At 41.1% G+C, this 27,484-nt stretch overlaps 1 protein-coding gene across 1 annotated transcript in view; it reads right to left on the bottom strand.

The window, feature by feature from the left end:
* LOC115078196 (misshapen-like kinase 1) overlaps positions 1 to 27,484 on the bottom strand; it is a 1,532,819-nt gene that overhangs the window by 52,808 nt on the left and 1,452,527 nt on the right. The window contains 3 exon segments of the mRNA XM_029580940.1: positions 6,686 to 6,691; positions 13,400 to 13,470; positions 13,473 to 13,542. Of these exon segments, the coding sequence (XP_029436800.1) occupies positions 6,686 to 6,691; positions 13,400 to 13,470; positions 13,473 to 13,542 (147 nt within the window).

Here is a 27,484-nt window from a genome sequence, read left to right as displayed (position 1 = left end):
GACAGGATGTCTAAGCATCTGGGTTATTTTTGTCTGAATATTGTATTTCTTTATAGAAAAGTGGGAAAACAAAGAAGGGATTAGATATTATGTAGCTATTTCTTTGACTTATGATAAAATAATATTGGATATCCATATGAATAGTGTATATAGGGATTATTGCATACGGGAATTATATTGATGTTTATTGTAGAGTTTCTTGTTATACTTAATTTCGGTTTTTATTCATCTTCTATCAGGTATTAGTCCACACACACAAACATCTGAATTAGTGCTGGGAGGTGCAGCGGCTGTACTTCGAGGACAGCTTCCAGAGTGCTGTGCTGCAAGACATATTCACTTCATTTGTCATTGACCTCATAACTTGAAGTCTTCCACCCTTTGCCACAGAAGATACCTTGAATCTTTCATTTTATGGACTGAAGTGCTCAGAATTTCCTTGTCCCATGGGGGTGGCCTTACTTAGACAATGTTTTTAAGTAATATGTATATCTCATTGAAATGTAATATAACTGATAATTATGATGAAAGGTGAATGTGGATACACCCAGAAGTACCTAGTCACACTGTTACTTACAATTGTTATTATTTTGAGTCTCACATTAATGATACCGTTTGAGTTGATGCAGTTTTATTGCTCTGTAGTTGCTCTTCTCTGTGTTAATGGTTCAGACAATACTTTTTTCTATTTAGAAAGACCTAGACTAGATTGTCGAAACAGTCATTTTGTTGTTGTTCTTTTGGCACCACCAGGGGGTGGGGGAGTAGGTATTACACCTGAGTTTAACTGTTCCAGATACCTAAAAGATAATGAGACTAGCAGGCTGCATGCTGCCAGTGGGAGGTGCTGTTGAGCAAGGACCTAAGACCATATTTCATCGAGGAGTGGAGAGGCACCCCAATACCTGCACATGTGGACGCAGGCTATACTGAGCGCAGTAGGCCTGATGCTGGATAATCAATGAAAGGTGGCCTATATATATATATCCTGATGAGCTGGGTGTCCCCCAGAAGTCAGAGAGGCCAACCACATACAACAAGAAGAATGGAGATCGCAATGGATGACAGAAGATTCAAGATACTGAGACCAATCACTGTGGACACTCCTGGCAGGCCACAGGCACGCTTTGCTACTGTTTTAAATTGGGCAGATCTCTGTGTCAGTTAAACTCCAGGGCCATGTAGTTTAGATGGGGTTTAGGTATTGATAAGGATATTCTGACCCATTACTCAGAAGGAACTTTTTCTTGCAAATCTGATTGGTAGCCTTTGTTTTTCTATGTTTGCTAGTCCTAAAAGGACCAGTGTTTAATACATGTTCATACATATTGTTTTGACCTATGTAAATATAGATTAGCACACTGCCTCTCATTAATTACAGCACATGTTATTTGTAGCTGAACATCTTCATTCTTTGAGTCACAAATTCTTTGATGACCGGTCGCTCCGCTATGTTAAATTGGCTCCCACACCCTATCATACTTGTCATGTGTATTTGTTCCTGTGTTGCCCCAGAAACCACAAATACTAGATTCCAAGCATCGACAGACACGTGATTTGTCCTCCTTAGAACCCACCTGTGATGGAAATGTTTCATTATTTAGTAAAAAGGAATCACTGGCATTAGCATTAACTTTGATTAGTGTACCTGCTTTGGCTATGCATGCAGACATAGAGGCCAAAACTCGCCTGTAGCATTAGCAAAATCTATTAATACTACATCTAAGGCTTTAGCATTATTAAACCAAGAGCAAGCTACCTCCGAACGCTATCATTAGCAATCGTGGTGCTATTGATTTTTTATTATTGCAGCATCGATTTGGTTGTGAGGTTATGCCTGACATGTGTTGTTTTAATATTACTAATAACTCGTGGGCCATTGAAAATCAAATTGTGCAATTACATAAGTGTGCCCAAGATATTAAAATTCATTCTTGGTCCAATATGTGGGACAATATATGGTCCATATTCCCGATTGGATGGATTAGAACAGCTTGTCAATATATCCTAACCTTTCTGATCATTCTGGTTAGTGTAGGCTGTTTTGTACAATGTATACCTAGTTTGATTGCTTCTATACAGAGATGTTTTGACCAAAGTCCTTCGAGAAAAATATGATAGCCTATAGCAATATTACCCTGGACAACTGCTCGCATAGTGCATACCACAAATCATGTCTGGAGATAGAAGGGTTGAGGAAAGTAAGAATAGTTAAAAGGGAGGTGTCAAGGAAAGATTCTTCCCCCAGATTGTGAAGAACGGCCCTCATCTCTTTGCTAGTCCCCTGTGTGAAGAATTGAATGCCAGTGTGAGCCAGCAGCCCTTCTGGCTCAAGGGAGGATTGCTGATTATGCCCGGGTTCAATCCCCGGCTTCTCCACCATTGCTGAACAATACTGATGGTGTGTCTGCTGATGGAAAAAATACCAGAAAAACAAACTCGGAGACCTTGAATGCCAGCTCTGGAGAAAAAGTTATAAACCATTCTTGCAGGACTTCATAGAATCAACAAAGTGAGACACAGGATGAAGCAGAGACGGCACTTGAAGGGTACGAAGCAGGCAATCTGTGAGAAGGAATGCAAGGGAGAGATAAAGGGGAGACAAAGCAAACAAAGCAATAAAGTTTGTGGTGTGAAAACATGCAAGCAGAAACCGGATGGCTTGCTGACTTTGCTTTTAACCTATATAAAGCAGAGTTGATATGAAGCCAGTTAGTTAAGAAAAAAAGATGTTGGAGGCGAGGAGACATTACCTGGTGACTTTGTACAAAGGTTTCTTTATATTCCTGCGGCTTTCCACCTGAATTAAGGAGTTCATCGGCATTACCTGACTACAACGGGACTTCCGGGGGTAGACGTGAGCCTGCCCCGTCGGTATCCAGAACAGCCAACCAGCAGCTGCAACGTATACAGGAGGGGCTGAAAGGAACTTTAAAAACCTTGCCTTTTGTGTTCTTCACTCGAGGCGAGGAGACATTACCTGGTGACTTTGTACAAAGGTTTCTTTATATTCCTGTGGCTTTCCACCTGAATTAAGGATTTCATCGGCATTACCTGACTACAACGGGACTTCCGGGGGTAGACGTGAGCCTGCCCCGACGGTATCCAGAACAGCCAACCAGCAGCTGCAACGTATACAGGAGGGGCTGAAAGGAACTTTAAAAACCTTGCCTTTTGTGTTCTTCACTCGAGGCGAGGAGACATTACCTGGTGACTTTGTACAAAGGTTTCTTTATATTCCTGCGGCTTTCCACCTGAATTAAGGAGTTCATCGGCATTACCTGACTACAACGGGACTTCCGGGGGTAGACGTGAGCCTGCCCCGACGGTATCCAGAACAGCCAACCAGCAGCTGCAACGTATACAGGAGGGGCTGAAAGGAACTTTAAAAACCTTGCCTTTTGTGTTCTTCACTCGAGGCGAGGAGACATTACCTGGTGACTTTGTACAAAGGTTTCTTTATATTCCTGTGGCTTTCCACCTGAATTAAGGATTTCATCGGCATTACCTGACTACAACGGGACTTCCGGGGGTAGACGTGAGCCTGCCCCGACGGTATCCAGAACAGCCAACCAGCAGCTGCAACGTATACAGGAGGGGCTGAAAGGAACTTTAAAAACCTTGCCTTTTGTGTTCTTCACTCGAGGCGAGGAGACATTACCTGGTGACTTTGTACAAAGGTTTCTTTATATTCCTGTGGCTTTCCACCTGAATTAAGGATTTCATCGGCATTACCTGACTACAACGGGACTTCCGGGGGTAGACGTGAGCCTGCCCCGACGGTATCCAGAACAGCCAACCAGCAGCTGCAACGTATACAGGAGGGGCTGAAAGGAACTTTAAAAACCTTGCCTTTTGTGTTCTTCACTCGAGGCGAGGAGACATTACCTGGTGACTTTGTACAAAGGTTTCTTTATATTCCTGCGGCTTTCCACCTGAATTAAGGATTTCATCGGCATTACCTGACTACAACGGGACTTCTGGGGGTAGACGTGAGCCTGCCCCGACGGTATCCAGAACAGCCAACCAGCAGCTGCAACGTATACAGGAGGGGTTGACATTTCACATAAATTAGTTTCTTAACGGCGCGTAGCTGCCGACGGCGCGCTGCCGAAGCCGCACGCCCTTTAGGCGCGCGGCTCTGACCGGCTCCGACCGGATTTGCCGGATAAGCAGGTAATTTCTTCTTAAAAATTGCTTTTGATGAAAATTATTACAATTATTTCTTGGAAAATTGGTGGAAATAGCTGCAAATAAGATCGTTCCATTAAAAATAATCCTCTAACCTCCGGTAAAGAGAAGTGCTTTAGACTACAAGTAAGCATAGCCTCTGACCGCCTGGAACAGGGTTTGTCTTGAGATATTTATGCCGCATACCAAACGTAAGGCCAAAATTAGGCCAATATCAAGTACACCAATAGCGAACTCTGCTCAAAGGGCTGTGACAGATTGGCTTAATTCCCCACAAAATACCCCTGTTGAGGGGGCCGCTATGGGGACGGATATGGAGCATATTACATCCCCATTGGCCGAGGACATCTCTTTAAGTCCAGGGGCTCCGCGGATACCTATACCACCTGGCAGAGAAGGGACAATATCCCTTAATCTACCAATAAATCCCCAAGGAGAAACTGGGAGTATGGAAGAAAGTGAAGTAATTACCGAAGATGAGGTGGAAACTTTAAATGTAAAAATAGTAACCACCACAAGCACAGATAAAAAATCAGAACAAGACCAAATATCTGGAAAAAGCTTAAAGGAAAAAAAGGAAGTTGCAACTGAGAAGAAAATACTACACGAAATGACTGTGAGACCTACAAATATAACCCTAGAAACTCTATGGACTTTTTTGTCTAAATTGGACTCTTCTATTAACAACTTAACACAGGCAGTGAATGAGACTAATTCTGTTGTGAAAAGTAATGCAGAGGTAATGGTAGTACAACAGAAAGATATGAAAGATATGGAAAAAAGGGTATCACAAATAGAAAAAATCCAAGTACACCAGATAAAAGGGGAGACTGAAATCTTGAGGAAGTTAGAGAATATAGAAAACTATTCCCGAATATTGAATTTGAGGACCATAAATTTCCCAATCACTAGTAAAATAAGTCCTATTGAACTTTTTAGATCCTATGTTTTACAAATTCTACAGATACCTGAGACACTTATGCCAACAACAGTCAAAGCCTTTTATATTAATATAAATACTGATACCGCAGTAAAAGAAAAAACACAAGAAGAAAAACAAACTAAAAAATCTGAAGAGAAAATGAAGAATGCTGAGTTATCATTAGACTTATCAGAATTCCTAGAAAAATCTCAGGATGAATTAGTAATTGAAAAGAGAGGCAATATGTTAATTACAGTGGCCTTCATTTCAGACAAAGAAAACATATTAAGATATTTTTTCCGGAATAGATTGAAAACTTTCTACGGTTATAAAATCTGGATATATCCAGATATAGTTAAGTCAACGCAACTTAGGAGGAAAAGATTCCTCGCTCTGAGACAATCTGTACTTGAGAGGGGAGGGCAGTTTTTGCTTCGGTATCCTTGCAAATGTATAGTTAAAATGAAAGGACAGACTTATCACTACACTGATCCAGATCATCTCAGTTCACTTGTGGGATTAGATAAGTCGGGAGAGAAATAGAAAGATAAGGGAATTAGCTTACTTTTTCTTATTAGCCAAAAAAAAAAAAAAGCTTTTCATTTGAAGCATGCTCCATAATATGCACTCTCTCTTTATTTTCTTGCAATAGATTACAGATAATGGAAGAAATATATAATGTACTTAGTAATAATTTGTATTGATATTTTCTTCTTCTTCCTCTGTATTTTTTACAAATACAATAGTTATATCTATGTATTGTATTTAAAAAATCAATAAATAAAGAATTTAAAAAAAAAAAAGAAAAAAAGATGTTCCTGCGCGAGAGATGTGCTAGCTATATCTATTATGTAAGTATGTAGTATTTTCTGTCGCTTTTCTGTATATCCATTTAAACAATTTGCTCATGTACCTGCTTTGAATGATATATAATAAAGAATAGTAACGTAAAATAGTATCAGAGTTGTTCTTTTAAACAATTTTACCTCTGAGGTGGTCTTTTAAACAGAAGGGGTGCGGGCAGCGGCTGCATGCTGCTCCTGCCCCGAATTTGTACCTGAGGGAGTCGTCCCTAGATGATGATGTCACCGGGGGCGGTGCTGCGGGTGGTTCATCGATGTTCCCAGCTATGGCATTGTAAGAAGCAGGAGCTGTTCATACACTGTCCCTTAGCCAATTCCTCTCTCACAAGAGGCTTCTCCTTCGGTCTCCTCCGGTTGTTGAGCCGCTCCTTCCTCGAATTTGTACCTGAGGGAGTCATCCTCGGATGATGACGTCACCGGGGGGCGGTGCTGCAGGTAGGTCGTCGATGTTCCCAGCTCTGGCGTTGCAAGAAGCAGGAGCTGTTCAGACACTATCCCTTAGCCAATTCCTCTCTCACGAAAGGTTTCTCCTTCGGTCTCCTCTGCGTCCTAACTTGTTTTGGTTCTGTGCTGGCTTCCATCCTACATTCTTTTGTTTTACCGAACATTTCCACTCCTCTGAACGGCGACCCTGCACCGACAGCTATTTGTTTTCATATCCATTTTGGTCCTGCCCTGTGTAGAATAGTGAATTGCATATATCCTGCACATGTATCTCTAGCACTATGAAACACTATGATAACTAAGCTTACCAGAGAATTAGCCAGCACAGATGACATCATTCCTGGGAGGACGGAACTAACTTTGGCTTATTCTCTACTACTGATAACAAGAGGCTCCGGCCCACAGTGAGAGCACCCACACACATGCTAAAATGTATTGATTGGCTATAAGGTAAATGGATTAGCTTTTGCAGACATTCTGTGATAGGCTGATGGAATCCCTTATAAGGCTGAGCACGCACGTCAGATCTTTGAGCAAGCTTAGAATTAAAATTCCACTTGTTTTGTGTTGCTTCTCCATGGAGGAATTAACGCTTTCCTCCATTAATAAATCTTTTAAACTATTTGAAGCTGGTATTCATTTAGTTAATTAGTCAGAGGTTACCACTTTTAACACCTGCATAGCCTTTCTTCCTTTTCACTATTACCTGATTTAATTCTTCATATAGTCTTACTTGTTCACACAAGTTAGATTTGTCGTTCCACCATTTTTTCACACACTTCTTCTTTGTACACTATTCCTTTGACCGGCATCTTTGCGCCAATGACAGCTGGGTGTATCACATACCTGCTCATTTTTTTCGACATACACTTAAATATAACTCTTTTGGGATTCTCTTTTTCTAGAACAAAACCAATGGCCTTTTTTAGGCAAAAAGTTTTCTGGATCTTTCATTTTTGTTTTCATTTTGATTTTTATCCTTTATTTCATGTATTTTTTGAGCTCTAATAATCCTTCATTGTAAAATACACAATTTCATATATTTCAGAATCAGTGTTCAGACTATAACACCTCTCATATGGTAGACGAGAACCCTATCAGCTGTCGATAAGTTTGTGTACATTAAAGACCATTTTGCATTATTACACATTGGTTGTCAATTTTAAAAGCAACACGTGTGGTTCCTGGCATGTGCACATGGATGCACCAATTTTATAACATGCGAGCACAAGTTATAAAATCTGATGGCCACTCATGCATGAGTGGGCGGCGCGCACGCGGGGTGGGGGAATGTTTGCCCTACCCCCTTACCTAACCTTCCTCCCTCTTCCCCTCTCCTACCCACCCCCCTAAACCTAATCATCCCCCAATTTTTATTTTATTTTATTTATTTTAGTACTTATTGCTCCTCTGCAGCAGAAGAAATCTCCACCTGCTGTCCCGCTGTTTTGTTAGGCTCCCTCCTGATGCAGTCTTTTCGAAACATGCCCGTGTCGGGGGCAATGAAATTACTGACATGAATGATTTGGCTTGATGCTGACAATTTGAACTTTTTGCTTGCCTTTAAATATAATAAAATCTTGAATTTTTTATTTCATCTTCTGATTGGCCATTCATATTTGATAGTTGGACTTTCGCCTATTATCACTTCTGTTCATTGAACCCACATCAGGAGCACATCAAACAAGTATTGCAGAGATTGCGAGATCATCTATACACGAAGCTGGAGAAATGCACATTAGAACAGGAAGCACTCCCCTTCTTCAGATACATCATTTCTTGACACGAATTTCACATGGACCCCCGCAAACGTATAGGCCATCCTGAACTGGTCCCAGCCTGTGGGACTCAGGGCACTGCAACGTTTCCTATGGTTTGCATACTATTATAGTTAGTTCATACCTTTATATTCCTTTCTCACAGGTCCATTACCACTCTTACCAAGAAGGGTATGAACACTAAACATTGGCCAGAAGAGGCCATCTGGTCCTTTAAGTCTCTCAAATGAGTATTTATTTATTTATTAGTTTTTCTATACCGACTTTCGTAGAAAACATCACATCGGTTTACAACTTATTAACAATTGTAGTTAAAAAAACATTTGAATTTCCAATAACAAATCATAGTCCTAAAATACATAAAATACTTAGTAAAACAAGTAAACTAAATAAGAACATATTAAAATCGTAAAAGGGCATCTAAAATTAGTCAGAAAATCGGCACTTGAGAAATTATGGTCAAGGGAAAGCTTGTTGGAATAACCAAGTCTTGAAGGTTCTAGTATTTGCTTCAAGTCTTAAGTTTTGTGGTAGAGAGTTCCATAATTGAGGTCCAGCAATAGATAGTGTTCTTTCTCTCACTGTATTTAGGTGTGCTGATTTCGGAGAAGGAATTGGTAATGTTCCATTATTCGCTGATCTAGTGGATCTTTGAGGAGTATGGAACTGTAAGGTGGCTGTAAGCCATTCAACTTTGTCGTTATAAAGGGCCTTTCTGAGACACTGAGATCCTCTCAACCCTTCATCATGGAGGTAGATATCTCTGCCCATAGGGTAGGGGCTGTCCTTGCACAGTTCAATGACCAAGGGACTCTGCTACCATGTTCCTTTTTAGTTATTTCAATTTATATACTGGTATTCAAAGGAAATTATAGCGGTTTTTCTCCAAGAAAATCACGCCCGCAGAAAGAAATTATACAATCAGTGATTGGGAGCATCTTGTTGTAAATGTCGTGCTGAAGGAATGGTATCACCTGTTAAAAGGAGCCAGACATCTGATAACTATTTACACCGACCACAAAAATCTGGAATACCTGCAAAAGGTGTAATTTACCTCCCAGCAGGCCAGGTGGTCACTTTACTTTAACCACTTCAATTTTGAGCTAGGCTACTGACCTGCGGAGAAGAACAAGTGAACGGACACCCTCGTGCACTACTTTCAGACTGAGAATATTACAGAGCTCCCTCACGACATTATAGATCTGGCAAAGGTAATCACGACAGCAATAACGTTCTGCCTGGAAAGATGGTAATTCTGAAATGACTCCGCAAGAAAGTACTCAAATAGGTCCATGACACTTGATTGGCAGGACATCTTGGGGCCGCCAGAATCCTTGAACTCCTCCTTTGTCATTATTGGTGGCCACAGGTGAAGACAGACGGGAAACACTACATGAAATCCCACCCTACCTGTGCCAAGCACATGCCTGACCTTGGATGCTGTTATAGCCATTGCCAGACCTCGAGGAATCCTGGAGTCAACTTGTCCACTGATTTTGTCATGGACCTCCCCCTCTTAATTGGCCGCACCACGAAATAGATCATGGTAGATCATTTCTTGAAGATGGTTCACTTTACACCATCTACTCCAGAACTGGCCTTTCCTCTTTGTGCAATACTTCTTTCGCCTTCACGGTCTTCCATCATCTCAGACCGAGGCATTCAATTCATAGCCCGGTTTTGGAAGGGCCTCTGCAAAAAATTTGGAAACATTTTGGATTTTACATTGGCATACTACCCCACAATGAAATGGGCAGACAGAAAGGACCAATCAGGTCCTGAAAAACTTTCTGAGACTGTACATCAATGAGTGACAGGATGACTGGGCTATTCTCCCATGGGCAGAGCTCTGCCATAATAATCACATAGGCAGCTCCATGGGATAATCACTATTTCAGATTGCCTATTGCAAACAGCCCCAGTTACCTCTTCCAGTTCTGCTCTCTGTAAGAACATAAGAACATAAGAAACATAAGAACATAAGAAAATGCCATACTGGGTCAGACCAAGGGTCCATCAAGCCCAGCATCCTGTTTTCCAACAGTGGCCAATCCAGGCCATAAGAACCTGGCAAGTACCCAAAAACTAAGTCTATTCCATGTAACCATTGCTAATGGCAGTGGCTATTCTCTAAGTGAACTTAATAGCAGCAGTCCATACCATAAGTCAGGTTCTTAGGAAGCTATGGCAAAGGACCAACCAACTACTCACCATGGCAGACAACCGATTCAAAGAACAGGCAGATAAGAGAAGGTGACCAGCACTTAAACCTGAGGATCTAATGTGTCTAACCATTCAAAGTCTAAGGCTTAAAATATTGTACTCTCAACTAAATTTGCACTCAGGTTCTTTGGGCCATTTCCCATCCTGCAACAGATAGGAGCCGTAATTTATCAGGTGAAGTCGCCACCCATGCTGAAAATACATAATGTTTTTGATGCCTCATTGTTAAAATCTTTAATTCTCTCCTGGCCATCACGATGACCTTCCAAACCCACAGAAACAGCATCCAAGGCAGATACAGAATTTGAAGTGTAAGAGATTACAGATACCAGAAGACAATGGAACCAAGTGGAATACTTAGTCTCCTAGAAGAATTTTAGAACAGAGGAGCCCACATCCAATCTTCAGGCCCCCCCACATGATGAGAGAGTTCCATCAGTGCTTCCTCCAGCAGCCAAAGCCAAGAGGTCTGGGGAGGGGGCTTAGGAGAGGAGGTACTGTTGCGTTTGGCTGGCTGTGGGATGGCCCCGCGATCAGCAGCACTCACCCTTGGGAGCCTCTGACACCAAAAATGTCTCCAGTGTGGCTGGGATGCTGCCACCATTCTCTCCCTGTCAGTCCCCTTAGGCATATGCCGGAATATAAAGGCTCTGTGGCGAGAAAGCACCTGAGGTGCTGGAAGATGACATCAGAGCTGGCTGGGGATTTAAACCCCAGCCGCACTCCTACTGATACCTCAGCAACAGATCCCCCCCTGCCTAGATCAGTGCATGGTATTTGTGTTTCTCTTCTTTTGCCTCGTCTCTCCAGCCTGCCTTTCCTTGTCTCATCGAGCCTGTCTTGCCCTGCCTCTTGTCCAGCCTGCCTCTCCTTGTTCAGTTCTTCCTGCCTTGCTACTATCCTTGCCACAACAGCACAAAAGTCCAACCTCCTTACATATCTGTTGAAATATTTTTGATTATTGATTCACTTTGGACACACATGAAGATCCCCATTAATTTTTTTGAACATTACAATTGTTTTTAAAGCGTCAGTTGCACAGCCTTGCCTAACACTGAATTACATTTGTTCAGTGCTTGTGTTAAAAGCATATATTAGAGTGCATAACAGAGGCTATTGACTCAATCAATATGCATATAGTGCACTGGTTTGAATTGATTGGTGCATATTCTAATTCCTTGAAGCATATAAATACATTTGTCTTTTTCCACTATTTAGGTTGACACCAGGACTGTTTGAATTGCAAAACCCCCGACACAGAGATTTTCTCGAAATACGGATCCATGTCGGATGGATGTGTGTGATGTTCTGTATTTGAAAATATATTGCACCATGATGAAAACATTGTTAATATGACAAATATTCATTTTTTTGCACTTAGTTCATTGAAGACATGGACTTACACTATGAAGTTCAAACAACAGTAACACTATTCAACTGCCAGGAACTCCGTGTGTTGAAAATGCAGTGGAACCAATTGTTACACATGTAAAAACTCTGGGTGATGTTTTTAATTCTGAGCTGTCTTTCCATTTGCAGATTAAATCAGTCATTATGAGAAGGTTTTTTAAGCTTCGACTGTTACATGGCCCTAATACTGCTTTTATCCACATCTGATTTTAGAACTGTTTCAGACTATGATTTTGCCACTCCAGGACTGTAAATAATTACATTTATATTGATCTGCCAGCCTGTGCGTTAAAAGCATTACAAATACTCCAAAAAGTTGTGGGCGAGAGTGATCTCTCAAGGCGCTTAACATTTCAGATTGTGTTCTTAGTACACAAGCTTTTGCAGTTTGATTCTTTCCCCCAGCGAATGCAATGTTGCATAAATACAATTCATCATGTTCACTTTGGTTCATCTCAATGCAATTTGTTAGATGTCCCCCCGGTCTAGCAGGCTCGCTTTATAGATACTCTGAATGGGCTTTCTCAATTGCATCACCAGTGGTCTGGAACTCTTTGCCTGTAGAAATCCATCTTACAACATGTAAGATGGATTTCAAAACTCTGTTGAAGACTTTTTTCAGTAAGCATGTGACTGTTAAGTATGATAGATTCAGATATGCTTTTATTTTTAATGTCTCATTGAAGTTTCTTTCCTGTCTTACCTTGTTTTTATATGCATTATTTATTTTTTACTTATTTTATTTTTAGTTTATTTAGCTCACGTCTTTCATTGTTGTTCAAAGTGTATTACCATTCAGGTATTTGAGATATTTTCCCTGCCACCAGAGGACTCAATCTAAGTTTGTACCTGAGGCAATCAATCAAGGTGACAGTAACTCAATTGTTCAAATTAATTTAATTGTTCAAATGTGCAAACATTTTACTTGTTTTTTGTTTAAATGTGCTGAAAATTTTTATGAATGTGTTTATTTTTGTGTTGCCTTGGGATCTTCGGTATTAGCAATTAATAAATGCATTAAAAATATAACAATAGGTATCAAGAATGCTAATACAGGAATATAGTGAACCAAGCATTCTTATACACATTAAGGAATATTTTATCAAGTAAAGCAATAATAAAATATGAAAAAAAATACTACAGACCTATGATATTACAGGACATTTACAATTGAGTGTTAGCTGCAGAGTTCATTGTCTCATACTCATATATGACAGTCTATTAAGTTCATACAGGGTTTCTGGGTTGTATGAATTAATATTTTGGAGGTAGATCTGTTTTATATTATTTAAAAAATAGCACATAGCACATTGTGAAAGCTATTTATGAGAGCGAACTGAATTTCAGAAGCCCCTATTCAATTGCCATTCTAAGGTTACATACCCCAAAGGCAAACCCATTACCTTCGGAAGACCTCTCCCTGCGGGTCTCACTACACAGTTTGTGAAAAATACTCCATCGACGCAGTCAATATGTGACCTTATGCTCCAAGCATGTCCACATTCAGAGACTGCCTGCAATACAGTTTTTCCCACCTCATATTAAAACTGCTGCTACTCACATGCAACAGGGATATAGATATCGTAATTGTTTCCTGAGTCCACATCAATGGCATGAAATCCAGCGCAGGAGCCATAGTAACTTTAACCTCTGGCCCCTCTTCTACAGTAAGGTCGACCAGCTGTGGCTTGTGCGGAAGGTCAGCGAAGGACTAGGTAGGAATAAGATGCATTATTGTCACTATTAAAAAAAAACAATCAGTGCTGTAGTATTTGCATATTCAGGGACATTTGATGTCCCGTGCTTCACTTTTAATCCCCAGCTCTATCAATGATTTTCTGTGTGACCTTGAAGCAAGTCCTTTTATCTTCCTGTGTCTCAGGTGTAATCCTAGACAGGTTACTAATACTGCAGATTATGATGCACTAGTACTATCACTTTAAATAATATTCCACTATATAACAATGCTTTAACTGGTATGTCTATTGCCATTAACAGTACTTTACTACTGCTAACAGTACTAGTCCTATCTAGTGCTGGTATCTTGTACTGTTAAAGACAAATGCTGCTAATTTGTTCTGGATTAATATACTTTAAGTAGTTGAACTACTGATATTGATGGTTTAGTCAGGGTTTTGATTCTTTCTGCTATTTTAAGAACATAAAAAGTGCCATGGTGGGTCAGACAAAAGGTCCATCATGCCCAGCATCCTGACTCCAACAATTGCCAATCTCTAAAAGGAGATTCAGTTTTTTGCTGCTTACTCCCTAAATCAAGTGTTGGTATCCCTGAGTCACTGGGTTAATAAATATTTATGGACTTCTACTTCCATTAATTTCTCTAAACCCTTTTAAACCCCAGCTATGCTAGATGCCTTAACCACATCTTCCAGCAATGAATTCATTAACTTAAGAAGATAAGAACATGCCATACTGGGTCAGACCAAGGGTCCATCAAGCCCAGCATCCTGTTTCCAACAGTGTCCAATCCAGGCCATAAGAACCTGGCAAGTACCCAAAAACTAAATCTTTTCCATGTTACCGTTGCTAGTAATAGTGGTGGTTATTATCTAAGGGGAGGAGGAATAGCCTAGTGGTTAGAGCAGTGAGCTACGAACCAGGAGACCTGGAATCAAGTCCCGCTGTTGCTCCTTGTGACCTTGGGCAAGTCACTTTACCTTCCATTGCCTCAGGTACAAACTTAGATTGTAAGCCCTCTGGGGATAGGGAAGTACCTACAGTACCTGAATGTAAATCAATGTGATATCTCAGATCAAATATTGGTATATAATAAATAAATAAATAAAATAAATAAATCAACTTAATTAATAGCAGGTAATGGACTTCTCCTCCAAGAACTTATCCAATCCTTTTTTAAATACAGCTATACTATCTGCACTAACCACATCTTCTGGCAACAAATTCCAAGTTTAATTGTGCGTTGAGTGAAAAAGAACTTTTTACAATTAGTTTTAAATGTGCCACATGCTAACTTCATGGAGTGCCCCCTAGTTTTTCTATTATCCGAAAGAGTAAAAAACCGATTCACATCTACCTGTTCTAGACCTCTTATGATTTTAAACACCTCTATCATATCCCCCCCCCCTCTGCCGTCTCTTCTCCAAGCTGAAAAGTCCTAACCTCTTTAGCCTTTCCTCATAGGGGAGCTATTCTGTCCCCTTTATCATTTTGGTCGCACTTCTCTGTACCTTCTCCATCGCAATTATATCTTTCTTGAGATGCAGCAACCAGAATTGTACACAGTATTCAAGGTGCGGTCTCACCATGGAGCGATATAGAGGCATTATGACATTTTCCGTTTTATTCACCATTCCCTTTCTAATAATTCCCAACATTCTGTTTGCTTTTTTGTCTCCTGCATCACACTGAACCGACTATTTCAATGTGTTATCCACTATGACACCTAGATCTCTTTCTTGGGAGGTAGCACCTAATATGGAACCTAACATTATGTAACTATAACATGGTTTATTTTACCTATATGCATCACCTTGCACTTGTCCACATTAAATTTCATCTGACATTTTGATGCCCAATTTTCCAGTCTCACAAGGTCTTCCTGCAATTTATCACAATCTGCTTTGTGATTTAACCACTCTGAACAATTTTGTGTCATCTGCAAATTTGATTACCTCACTTGTATTTCTTTCCAGATCATTTATAAATATACTAGCTGTTAAGCCCGTAACAACGGGCTACATTAAAAATTTTTTTTTGGTCCATTTCCTTCCCACTCCCTCCCCCTCATCTCCCCCCTCTAGTCTCCCTCCCCCCACCTCACTCTCTCTTCTCACCTCCCCCACCTCACTCTCTCTCTCCTCCCTCCCTCTCACCTCCCCCCACCTCTCTCCTCACTCACCTCCCCCCACCTCACTCTCTCACCTCCCCCCACCTCACTCTCTCACCTCCCCCCACCTCACTCTCTCTCTCCTCCCCCCACCTCACTCTCTCACCTACCCCTCACCTCACTCTCTCTATCTCGCCTCCCCTCTCACCTCCCCCCCACCTCCCTCTCTCTCTCCTCCCTCCCTCTCACCTCCCCCACCTCACTCTCTCCCAGCTCATCCATAACCGGCAGACAGGAGGGTGTCCCTTCCTCCCTCGCGCGTCGCCGGAACTACTGCCGCTGCTGCTCGTTGCCGCCGCTCCTGCTCGCCGCCAGCGCCATTTTTTTCGGACACGCTGCGCTCTGGCCGACGTGTGCGCATGCGCGGTAGAGCTGCTCTCTACTGCGCATTTGCGGCACGTCAGACCGGGCTCCCTTATCTAGTAGATTGAAAAGTAAGGGTCCCAATGCAGATCCCTGAGGCATTCCTCTGCCCACTCCCTTCCACTGAGAAAATTGTCCATTTTATCCTACTCTGTTTCCTGTCTTTTAGCCAGTTTGTAATCCACGAAAGGACATCACCACCTAGAAGCCTCTCATGGATTAGATTTCCCTATACATACCACTTTCCACTTGTCCACATTAAATTTAATCTTCCATTTAGATGCCCAATATTCCAGTAATTAAAAGGTCCTCCTGCAGTTTATCGCAATCCGATTGTGATTTAACTACTCTGAATAATTTTATATCACCTGCAAATTTGATTACCTCACTTGGCGTATTCCTTTCCAGATCATTTATAAATATTAGGGATGTGCATTCGTTTGCAACTAAATAGAGAATAGAGACGATATTCCCTATTTCATTGCGTTTCGGGGGGGGCAACGAAACATAAGAAAACCCATGAAATTTTGTGTGGTCTTCTTATTGTATTTTTGGGGCACTCCACTGCCCACTCCCTTCCACTGAGAAAATTGTCCATTTAATCCTACTCTCTGTTTCCTGTCTTTTAGCCAGTTTGTAATCCACGAAAGGACATCGCCACCTATCCCATAACATTTTATTTTTCCTAGAAGCCTCTCATGAGGAACTTTGTCAAATGCCTTCTGAAAATCCAAGTACACTACATCTACCGGTTCACCTTTATTTACAGGTTTATTAACTCCTTCAAAAAAGTGAAGCAGATTTGTGAGGCAAGACTTGCCTTGGGTAAAGCCATGCTGACTTTGTTCCATTAAACCATGTCTTTCTATATGTTCTGTGATTTTGATGTTTAGAACACTTTCCACTATTTTTCCTGGCACTGAAGTCAGGCTAACCGGTCTGTAGTTTCCCGGATCACCCCTGGAGCACTTTTTAAGTATGGGGGTTACATTAGCTATCCTCCAGTCTTCAGGTACAATGGATGATTTTAATGATAGGTTACAAATTTTTACTAATAGGTCTGAAATTTCATTTTTTAGTTCCTTCAGAACTCTGGGGTGTATACCATCCGGTCCAGGTGATTTATTACTCTTAAGTTTGTCAATCAGGTCTACCACATCTTCTAGGTTCACCGTGATATGGTTCAGTCCATTTGAATCATTACCCATGAAAACCTTCTCCTGTATGTGTACCTCCCCAACATCCTCTTCCGTAAACACCGAAGAAAATAAATCATTTAATCTTTCCGCGATGGCCTTATCTTCTCTAATTCCCCTTTAACCCCTCGATCATCTAATGGTCCAACTGACTCCCTCACAGGCTTTCCTGCTTCGGATATATTTAAAAATGTTTTTACTCTGAGTTTTTGCCTTTATGGCCAACTCCTTTTCAAATTCTCTCTTAGCCTGTCTTATCAATGTCTTACATTTAACTTGCCAACGTTTATGCATTATCCTATTTTCTTCTGTTGGATTCTTCTTCCAATTTTGAATGAAGATCTTTTGGCAAAAAATAGCTTCTTTCACCTCCCCTTTTAACCATGCCGGTAATCGTTTTGCCTTCTTTCCACCTTTCTTAATGTGTGGAATACATCGGATTATGCTTCTAGGATGGTATTTTTTTAAACATGACCACGTCTCTTGCACACTTTTTACTTTTGTAGCTGAAACTAGTTTTAAGCTTGCTCCCTGTTAATTTAATAATATTAGTCCTACTGTTATTTGAAATGGTAAACAACCATTCTATACTCATATTTTGTAGATCTCAATTACATCTCCAAGTTGAAGTCCTAATCTGATTAGCCTTTCTTCATAAAGGAGCTGTTTCAACCCCTTGTCCATTTTTGCTGCCCTTCTCTGTACATTTTCTAACTCCACATGGAATGCCCAGAACTTACATAATATTCAAGGACCAGATGATATACACCCCAGGGTTCTGAAGGAACTAAAAAATGAAATTTCAGACCTATTAGTAAAAATTTGTAACCTATTATTAAAATCATCCATTGAACCTGAAGACTGTAGGATAGCTAATGTAACCCCCATATTTAAAAAGGTCTCCAGGGGAGATCTGAGAAATTACAGACCGGTTAGCCTGACTGCAGTGCCAGGAAAAATAGTGGACAATGTTCTAAGCATCAAAATCATAGAACATATAGAAATACATGGTTTAATGGAACAAAGTCAGCATGGCTTTACCCAAGGTAAGTCCTGCCTCACAAATCTTCACTTTTTTGAAGGAGTTAATAAACATGTGGATAAAGGTGAACTGGTAGATGTAGTGTACTTGGATTTTCAGAAGGCATTTGACAAAGTTCCTCATGAGAGGCTTCTAGGAAAAGTAAAAAGTCATGGGATAGGTGGCGATGTCCTTTGTGGATTACAAACTGGCTAAAAGACAGGAAACAGAGAGTAGGATTAAATGGACAAGTTTCTCAGTGGAAGGGAGTGGGCAGTGGAGTGCCTCAGGGATCTGTACTGGGACCCTTACTTTTAAATATATTTATAAATGATCTGGAAAGAAATACGATGAGTGAGGTAATCAAATTTGCAGATGATACAAAATTATTCAGAGTAGTTAAATCACAAGCAGATTGTGATAAATTTCAGGAAGACCTTGTGAGGCTGGAAAATTGGGCATCCAAATGGCAGATGAAATTTAATGTGGACAAGTGCAAGGTGATGCATATAGGGAAAAATAACCCATGCCATAGTTACACAATGTTAGGTTCCATATTAGGTGCTACAACCCAAGAAAGAGATCTAGGCGTCATAATGGATAATACATTGAAATCATCGGTTCAGTGTGCTGCGGCAGTCAAAAAAGCAAACAGAATGTTGGGAATTATTAGAAAGGGAATGGTGAATAAAACGGAAAATGTCATAATGCCTCTGCACCTTTAATATTGTGTACAATTCTGGTCGCCGCATCTCAAAAAAGATATAATTGCGATGGAGAAGGTACAGAGAAGGGCTACCAAAATGATAAAGGGAATGGAACTGCTCCCCTATGAGGAAAGACTAAAGAGGTTAGGACTTTTCAGCTTGGAGAAGAGACTGCTGAGGGGGGATATGATAGAGGTGTTTAAAATCATGAGAGGTCTAGAACGGGTAGATGTGAATCGGTTTTTTACTCTTTCAGATAATATAATGACTAGGGGGCACTCCATGAAGTTAGCATGTGGCACATTTAAAACTAATCGGAGAAAGTTCTTTTTCACCTCAGTGCACCATTAACTCTGGAATTTGTTGCCAGAGGATGTGGTTAGTGCAGTTAGTATAGCTGTGTTTAAAAAAGAATTGGATAAGTTCTTGGACGAGAAGTCCATTACCTGCTATTAATTAAGTTGACTTATATAATAACCACCGCTATTATTAGCAATGGTAACATGGAATAGACTTAGTTTTTGGGTACTTGCCAGATTCTTATGGCCTGGATTGGCCACTGTTGGAAACAGGATGCTGGGCTTGATGGACCCTTCGTCTGACCTTCCACCCAGTTTGGTTCCACCCTGGTTAAGGGTGGAACCAGACTGCTGGCGGGCACTGATTGATATAAATGACACCGATAAAATGGCAATCTGTAATATTCCTCAAAAGAAATGTAAAATTATGCCTGGAGAAATAGAGAGCCGAAGTGGATATCATAACGGGACGTACAGTACAGGCGCCACACGGTGAATGCGATCCTATTATACATGGCCGATGAGACAGTGAGGTGTCGGAATGGACTAATTGGTCCTGTAAGTTGGCTCCTCGGGAGAATGCAAACTCGGTGTCTCTTGAAATTCTTTATGTAGTTGGAGGATCTGCCAATTTTGAAAAATGATTTGTTTCATTTTGTACGTCATGGATGAGAATGGAAGCATACAAGTGAGTGTTTCTGTAGATTCTGGCGGACGTGATAGAAACAGCCATTCACAATGTGTAAATTTGGCCCTGGTGTAGGCACGTTTGATGCAATGTAACGGATATCCTCTTGCTTGGAAGTGTTTGCTAACCATTGCTGCTTGTTGTTGATATTCCAATGGGGTGGTGCACAAACGTCTAATGTGAAAAAATTGACTAACTGGGAGATTTTATTTTAATGATCGTGGATGTGCACTGGTAAAGTGCAAGAAAGTATTACTAGATACTGGTTTGCGATATAATGTGGTCTCAAAACCATCTGGAATTTTGATAATTTTAATGTCCAGAAAATGAATCTCATCTTTGTGAATGTTAGCTGTGAAGTGCAAATGTGCATTGCATCAATTAAGCCACAGGAGAAATTGATGAAATGTCTCAATAGTATAGGCCAAACAACAGTCCACATTGGATAATCGTTTTTTAGGCTGCGGCCGAGGCTATCGACGGCCCCCACGATTGAGAGGGGGCTGCTGAATGGACAAGTCAACTTACACCAAACAGACTCGGTCACAAACACAACGGAATCTTTGATTTTGAATTTATCCTCTGTTTTGTCTCTGACTCAAAAGCAAATCCTAGAAAAAGGACTCACGTTCATATCATCACCGAAAGCCAATTTGTTCCAATTCGAAATAGCTCTTTTCAAGTTCATTTGAAAACTCTACATCAAACATTATTTTATTGAACAACCGAGTGGACCAGATCTTTCCATTCTAAGAAACAAATCCACTTGGTGCCCAGCAGACCCAGTCATTTTCACCTTTTACCAAAGCGTATTACGAGACCTTCGCCAAACGTTCACTGCTTCATGACCTTTTTCTAATATGACTAAATCAGAAGCCCTAGCTCTGAAAGAATTACAACAGAACAATCACCTCATCATCAAGCCAGCCGATAAAGGAGGAAAGATAGTACTAATGGACAGGACTCAGTACGTTGCAGAGGTACAGTGGCAACTCCAAGATCAGCGGTTCTATCGACCACTCCCCACAGATCCCTCCAACTACCTTTCAAGTATCATAGAACACATTGTAAAGGAGGGCATAGATAAAGGGTTTCTGACCACACATGAAATTTCTTTTTTGCTTAAGAAACATCCGGTGGTTCCCGCCTTTTATACTCTACCAAAAATTCATTAAAATATTAACAACCCTCCGGGATATCCAATCGTTTCAAGCAGAGGATCACTTCTGGAACCACTTTCTAAATTTGTGGATTATTTTTTAGCACCTTATGTGAGTTTACAACGATCATATGTAAGAGATTCTCGAGAACTGATACAATTTTTAGATGATTTCCATTCCGATACTTCTCAGATATTTTTGGCCACCCTAGATGTCGAAGCACTCTACACAAGCATCCCGCAAGATGAGATGATCAACACTGCCTTTGAATTTTTTCAAATTAGACCACACCCTCAAAGATTTCCATCTACGTTTCTGGCATCCTTGTTAGAAATTGCCTTGACACAAAATTTATTTGCCTTTGAAGGATCCTTTTTTCAACAAACTTGTGGAACAGCAAGGGGGGGCCACTATGGCCCCTGATCTAGCTAATCTTTATATGGCACGATTTGAAGACCAACATATCTACAATAATGGATATTTTTGTACTTGGAAAAATGTCTTTGAAAAAATAATAATAATAATAAGTCCGTCTGTTCCCATAAGCACAAAGTACTGAAGAGACCCAACAGTGGCCAGTGTTTCGCAACGCGAAAGTTGCTTCTTCAGGAGTCACAATAACAGGTGAAAATTCTGAAAATGCACAATATGAGAAAGGATTTAGTATAACATACAGAAAAATAAAACTACTTAGTTTGTTTCAACGGCGTCACCAACCTTTTCATATGGACGACAAGTCTGAAAAGAATTCAGGTAATATGGGACAGAGACTGCCATGAACTGGTTACTGAGTTAAATAGCCTGCAGTTTGCCCAGCATAATGATGTGAAAACATCTAAGCTTCAAGTTGCTATAGAGACAGCTAAACGAATAATGAATGTGTATAGAAAGACACTGAGTTCTAAAGTGGTATTGAGGCCGTCGGGTTCAACTTTTCTCAGACGGTGTATCCATCGTTGTTCGGCTTGAAGCAACAAAGTGTCAAGATCTCCTCCTCGACTATGCTGATGAAATTGTTGTAGGACGCAAACTTTCAAGTCATCAAAAGTATAAGCAGGTTCAATGCAATGAGCGGTCAGAGGAGCTGTCAGGCGGCCAGTCCAAATGCAAGAACGATGTTCAATCAAACGTGTTTTAAGAGCCTGTTTTGTTTTCCCAATATACCATAGATTACAGGGGCACTGGATGATATAAATGACACCGATAGAACAGCAATCTGTAATATTCCTCAAAGGAAACATAAAATTATGCCTGAAGAAATAGAGAGCCGAAGTGGATATCATAACGGTACGTACAGTACAGGCGCCACAAGGTGCATGCGATCCTATTATACATGGCCGATGAGACAGTGATGTGTCGGAATGGACTAATTGGTCCTGTAAGTTGGCTCCTCGGGAGAATTCAAATCTCGGTGTCTCTTGAAATTCTTTATGTAGTTGGAGGATCTGCCAATTTTGAAAAATGATTTGATTCATTTTGTACGTCATGGATGAGAATGGAAACACACAAGTGAGTGTTTCTGTAGATTCGGGCGGACGTGGTAGAAACAGCCATTCACGATGAGTAAATTTGGCCCTGGTGTAGGCACATTTAATGCAACATAACGGATATCCTCTTGCTTGGAAGTGTTTGCTGAGCATTGCTGCTTGTTGTTGATATTCCAATGGGGTGGTGCACAGTCGTCTAATATGAAAAAAATTGACTAACTGGGAGATTTTCTTTTAATGATCACGGATGTGCACTGGTAAAGTGCAAGAAGGTATTACTAGATACTGGTTTGCGATATATAATGTGGTCTCAAAATCATCTGGAATTTTGATAATTTTAATATCCAGAAAATGAATTTCATCTTTGTGAATGTTAGCTGTGAAGTGCAAGTGTGCATTGCATCCATTAAGCCACAGGAGAAATTGATGAAATGTCTCAATAGTATCAGTCCAAAACAACAGTAGGTCGTCAATATAACATTCCAATAAGGATTGTGTTGTGAAAATGGATTGTTTTGAAGATATCTACATGCCTGCTCAAAACTACAAATGATTAGTAGACCGGACGGCTCTGCCCACGGCATTGAACGTTGTCAGGCTTGCTGATGCGATTTCTCTTCTATAAAAAATTTTTTTTCAACAAATTTACGGCAATAGTCTTTGATTGAATACTTTTTTAGTACTGAGTCCTTTTCGTTGTTTTGCTGGGTATAGAGTCCAACAGGATAAAGATCATACAAGAGCCTAAATGCTCAGTAGAATCTATATGGGTAGAAATCCAATGTGTGTTGGGTAAGAGTATAGTGATAGGAGTATATCACTGCCCACCTGGACAAAATGGTCAGGCGGATGATGAAATGCTAAGAGAAATCATGGAAGCTAACCAATTTGAGAGAGCAATAATAATGGGAGATTCAATTACTCCAATATTGACTGGGTAAATGCAACATCAGGACTTGCTAGAGACAAAGTTCCTGGATGTACTAACCGACTGTTTCATGGAGCAATTGGTTCAGGAACCAAACGAGAGAGGGAGCTGATTTAGATTTAATTCTTATTGGAACGCAGAATTTGGAGAGAGAGAGATAATGGTGGTGGGCTACTTGGCAATAGTGATCATAACATGATCACATTTAAACTAATTAATGGAAGGGGGACAATAAGTAAATCTACAGCTCTAACACTAAATATTCAAAAGGGAAATTTTGATAAAATGAGGAAAATAGTTAGAAAAAAACTGAAAGGTGCAGCTGCAAGGGTTGAAAGTGTCCAACAGGCATGGATATTGTTTAAAAATACAATCCTAGATGCACAGTCCAGATGTATTCCATGCATTAAGGTGGAAGGAAGGCAAAACGATTACCGGCATGGTTAAAAGGTAAGATGAAAGAGGGTATTTTAGCCAAAAAAGCATCCTTCAAAAATTGGAAGAAGGATCCATCTGAAGAAAATAGGAAAAAGAATAAGAATTGTCAAGTTAAGTGTAAAACACTGATAAGACAGACAAAGAGAGAATTGGAAATGAAGTTAAGCTGGCCATAGAGGCAAAAACACATAATAAAAACCTTTAAAAATATATCAGAAGCAAGAAACATGTGAGAGAGTCGGTTGAATCGTTAGATGACCGAGGGGTTAAAAGGGCTCTTAGGGAAGATAAGGCCATTGCAGACAGACTAAATTAATTTTTTGCTTCTGTGTTTACTAATGAGGATGATGGGGAGATACCAGTTCTGGAGATTGTTTTCAAGGGTGAGGAGTCAAATGAACTTAACCAAATCACTGTGAATCTGGAAGATGTAGAAGGCCAGATTGACAAACTAAAGAGTAGCAAATCACCTGGACCGTATGGTATGCATCCTGAAGGTACTGAAGGAACTAAAAAATGAAATTTCTGATGTATTAGTTAAAATTTGTAACCTATCATTAAAATCATCCATTGTACCTGAAGAGTGGAGGGTGGCCAATGTAACCCCAATATTTAAAAAGGGCTCCAGGGGTGATCCAGGTAACTATAGACCAGTGAGCCTGACTTCAGTGCCGGGAAAAATAGTGGAAACTATTCTATAATTCAAAATCATAGAGCATATAGAGAGACTTGGTTTAATGGAACACAGTCAACATGGATTTACCCAAGGGAAGTTTCGCCTAACAAATCTGCTTCATTTTTTTTGAAGGGGTTAATAAACATGTGGCTAAAGGTGAACTGGTAGATGTAGTGTATTTGGATTTTCAGAAGGCGTTTGACAAATTCCCTCATGAGAGGCTTCTAAGAAAACTAAAAGGTCATAGTATAGGAGGCGATGTCTTTCATGGATTCCAAACTGGTTAAAAGACAGGAAACAGAGAGTAGGATTAAATGGTCAATTTTCTCAGTGGAAAAGGGTAAACAGTGGAGTGCATCAGGGATCTGTACATGCACCGGTGCTTTTCAATATATTTATAAATGATCTGGAAAGGAATACAAGTGAGGTTAAGAACATGCCGTACTAGGTCAGACCAAGGGTCCATCAAGCCCAGCATCCTGTTGCCAATAGTGGCCAATCCAGGCCATAAGAACCCAAAAACTAAGTCTGTTCCATGTTTCTGATGCTAGTAATAGCAGTGGCTATTTTCTAAGTCAACTTAATTAATAGCAGGTAATGGACTTCTCCAAGAATGTATCCAATTCTATTTTAAATACAGCTACACTAACCACATCCTCTGGCAACAAATTCCAGAGTTTAATTGTGTGTTGAGTGAAAAAGAACTTTCTCCGATTAGTTTTATATGTGCCACATGCTAACTTCATGGAGTGCCCCATAGTCCTTCTATTATCCGAAAGAGTAAATAACAGATTCACATTTACCTGTTCTAGACCTCTCATGATTTTAAACACCTCTATCATATCCCCCCTCAGCCGTCTTCTCCAAGCTGAAAAGTCCTAGCCTCTTTAGTCTTTTGTGGATGATACAAAATTATTCAGAGTAGTTAAATCAAAAGAAGATTATGATACATCACAGGAGGACCTTGCGAGACTGGAAGATTGGGCATCTAAATAGCAGATGAAATTTAATGTGGACAATTGCAAGGTGTTGAATACAGGGAAAAATAACCCTCGCTGTAGTTACACAGGGGTAGATTTTCAAACAAAGCGCGTTGGCGTACTTTTGTTGGCGCTCCAGGCGCAAACAAAAGTACGCGGGATTTTAGTAGATATGCGCGGAGCCGCGCGTATCCGCTAAAATCCTGGATCGGCGCGCACAAGGCTATGAATTCTGTATAGCCGGCGTGCGCCGAGCCGCGCAGCCTACCCGCGTTCTCTCCGAGGCCGCTCCGAAATCGGAGCGGCCTCGGAGGGAACTTCCTTTTGCCCTCCCCTCACCTTCCCCTCCCTTCTCCTACCTAACCCACCCACCCGGCCCTGTCTAAGCCCCCCCCTTACCTTTGTTGGGGGATTTACGCCTCCCTCTGGGAGGCGTAAATCCCCGCGCGCCAGCGGGCCTCCTGCACGCCGGGACGCGACCTGGGGGCGGGTCCGGAGGGCGCGGCCACGCCCCCGGGCCGCCCCGGGCCGTAACCACGCCTCCGGGCCCACCGCCGAAACGCTCCCGGCACGCCCCCTAAACGCCGTGACGACCGGGCCCGCCCCGACACGCCCCCCTCGGAGAACACTGGGACTTACGCGAGTCCCGGGGTCTGCGCGTGCCGGTGAGCCTATGTAAAATAGGCTCACCGGTGCGCAGGGCCCTGCTCGCCTAAATCCGCCCGGATTTGGGCGGATTTAGGCGAGCAGGGCTCTTAAAATCCGCCCCACAATGTTAGGTTCCATATTAGGAGCTGCCACCCAGGAAAGAGATCTAGGCATCATAGTGGATAATACTTTGAAATCGTCAGCTCAGCGTGCTGCAGCAGTCAAAAAAGCAAACAATGTTGGGAATTATTAGGAAGGGAATGGTTCATAAAACGGAAAATGTCATGGTGAGTCCACACCTTCAATACTGTGTACAATTCTGGTCACCTCATCTCAAAAAAGATATTGTTGTGATGGAGAAGGTACAGAGAAGGGCAACCAAAATAATAAAGGGGATGGAACAGCTCCCCTATGAGGAAAGACTGAAGAGGTTAGGACTGTTCAGCTTGGAGAAGAAATGGCTGAAGGGGGGATATGATAAAAGTCACCTTTAAAAACATGCGAGGTCTTGAACAAGTAGATGTGGATCGGTTATTTACACTTTCGGATACTAGAAGGACTAGGGTGCACTCCATGAAGTTAGCAAGTAGCACATTTAAGACTAATCAGAGAAATTCTTTTTCACTCAACACACACTTAAGCTCTGGAATTTGTTGCCAGAGGATGTGGTTAGTGCAGTTAATGTAGCTGGATTTAAAAAAGGTTTGGATAATTTCTTGGAGGAGAAGTCCATTAACTGCTATTAATCAAGCTGACTTAGGGAATGGCCTCTGCTATTACTGGTATCAGTAGCATGGGATCTTCTTGGTTTGGCCTCTGTTGGAAACAGGATACTGGGCTTGATGGACCCTTGGTCTGATCCAGCATGGCAATTTCTTATGTTCTTATGACTGAGATTGCTGACCTCCCAAGTCTCTGGATGAACAAAATCACTTAGTCATGAAATCACCCTCTGGAGAAAAAGGAACGAGGAGTTTATTTCTTATCCTCTGGCAATCACGGCATCACCCCACCAATTCGCCAACTTCTCAAACTCATCTCCGAACAGAAGACGACTTTTAAAGGGTAACTTGGTCAAGTTAGACTTAGAAATGGTATCAGCCGACCATATTTACAGCTAGAGAAGACATTGCACTGTCATCACTCTGTCATCACTGAAGTCACTCTACAAGCTGCTGTGTGTGCCAGATCATC

The sequence above is a fragment of the Rhinatrema bivittatum genome, chromosome 16 (assembly GCF_901001135.1).
Source record: "Rhinatrema bivittatum chromosome 16, aRhiBiv1.1, whole genome shotgun sequence".
NCBI classification, from domain to species: Eukaryota; Metazoa; Chordata; class Amphibia; order Gymnophiona; family Rhinatrematidae; genus Rhinatrema; species Rhinatrema bivittatum.
This window is presented reverse-complemented; position numbering and strand designations above follow the sequence as displayed.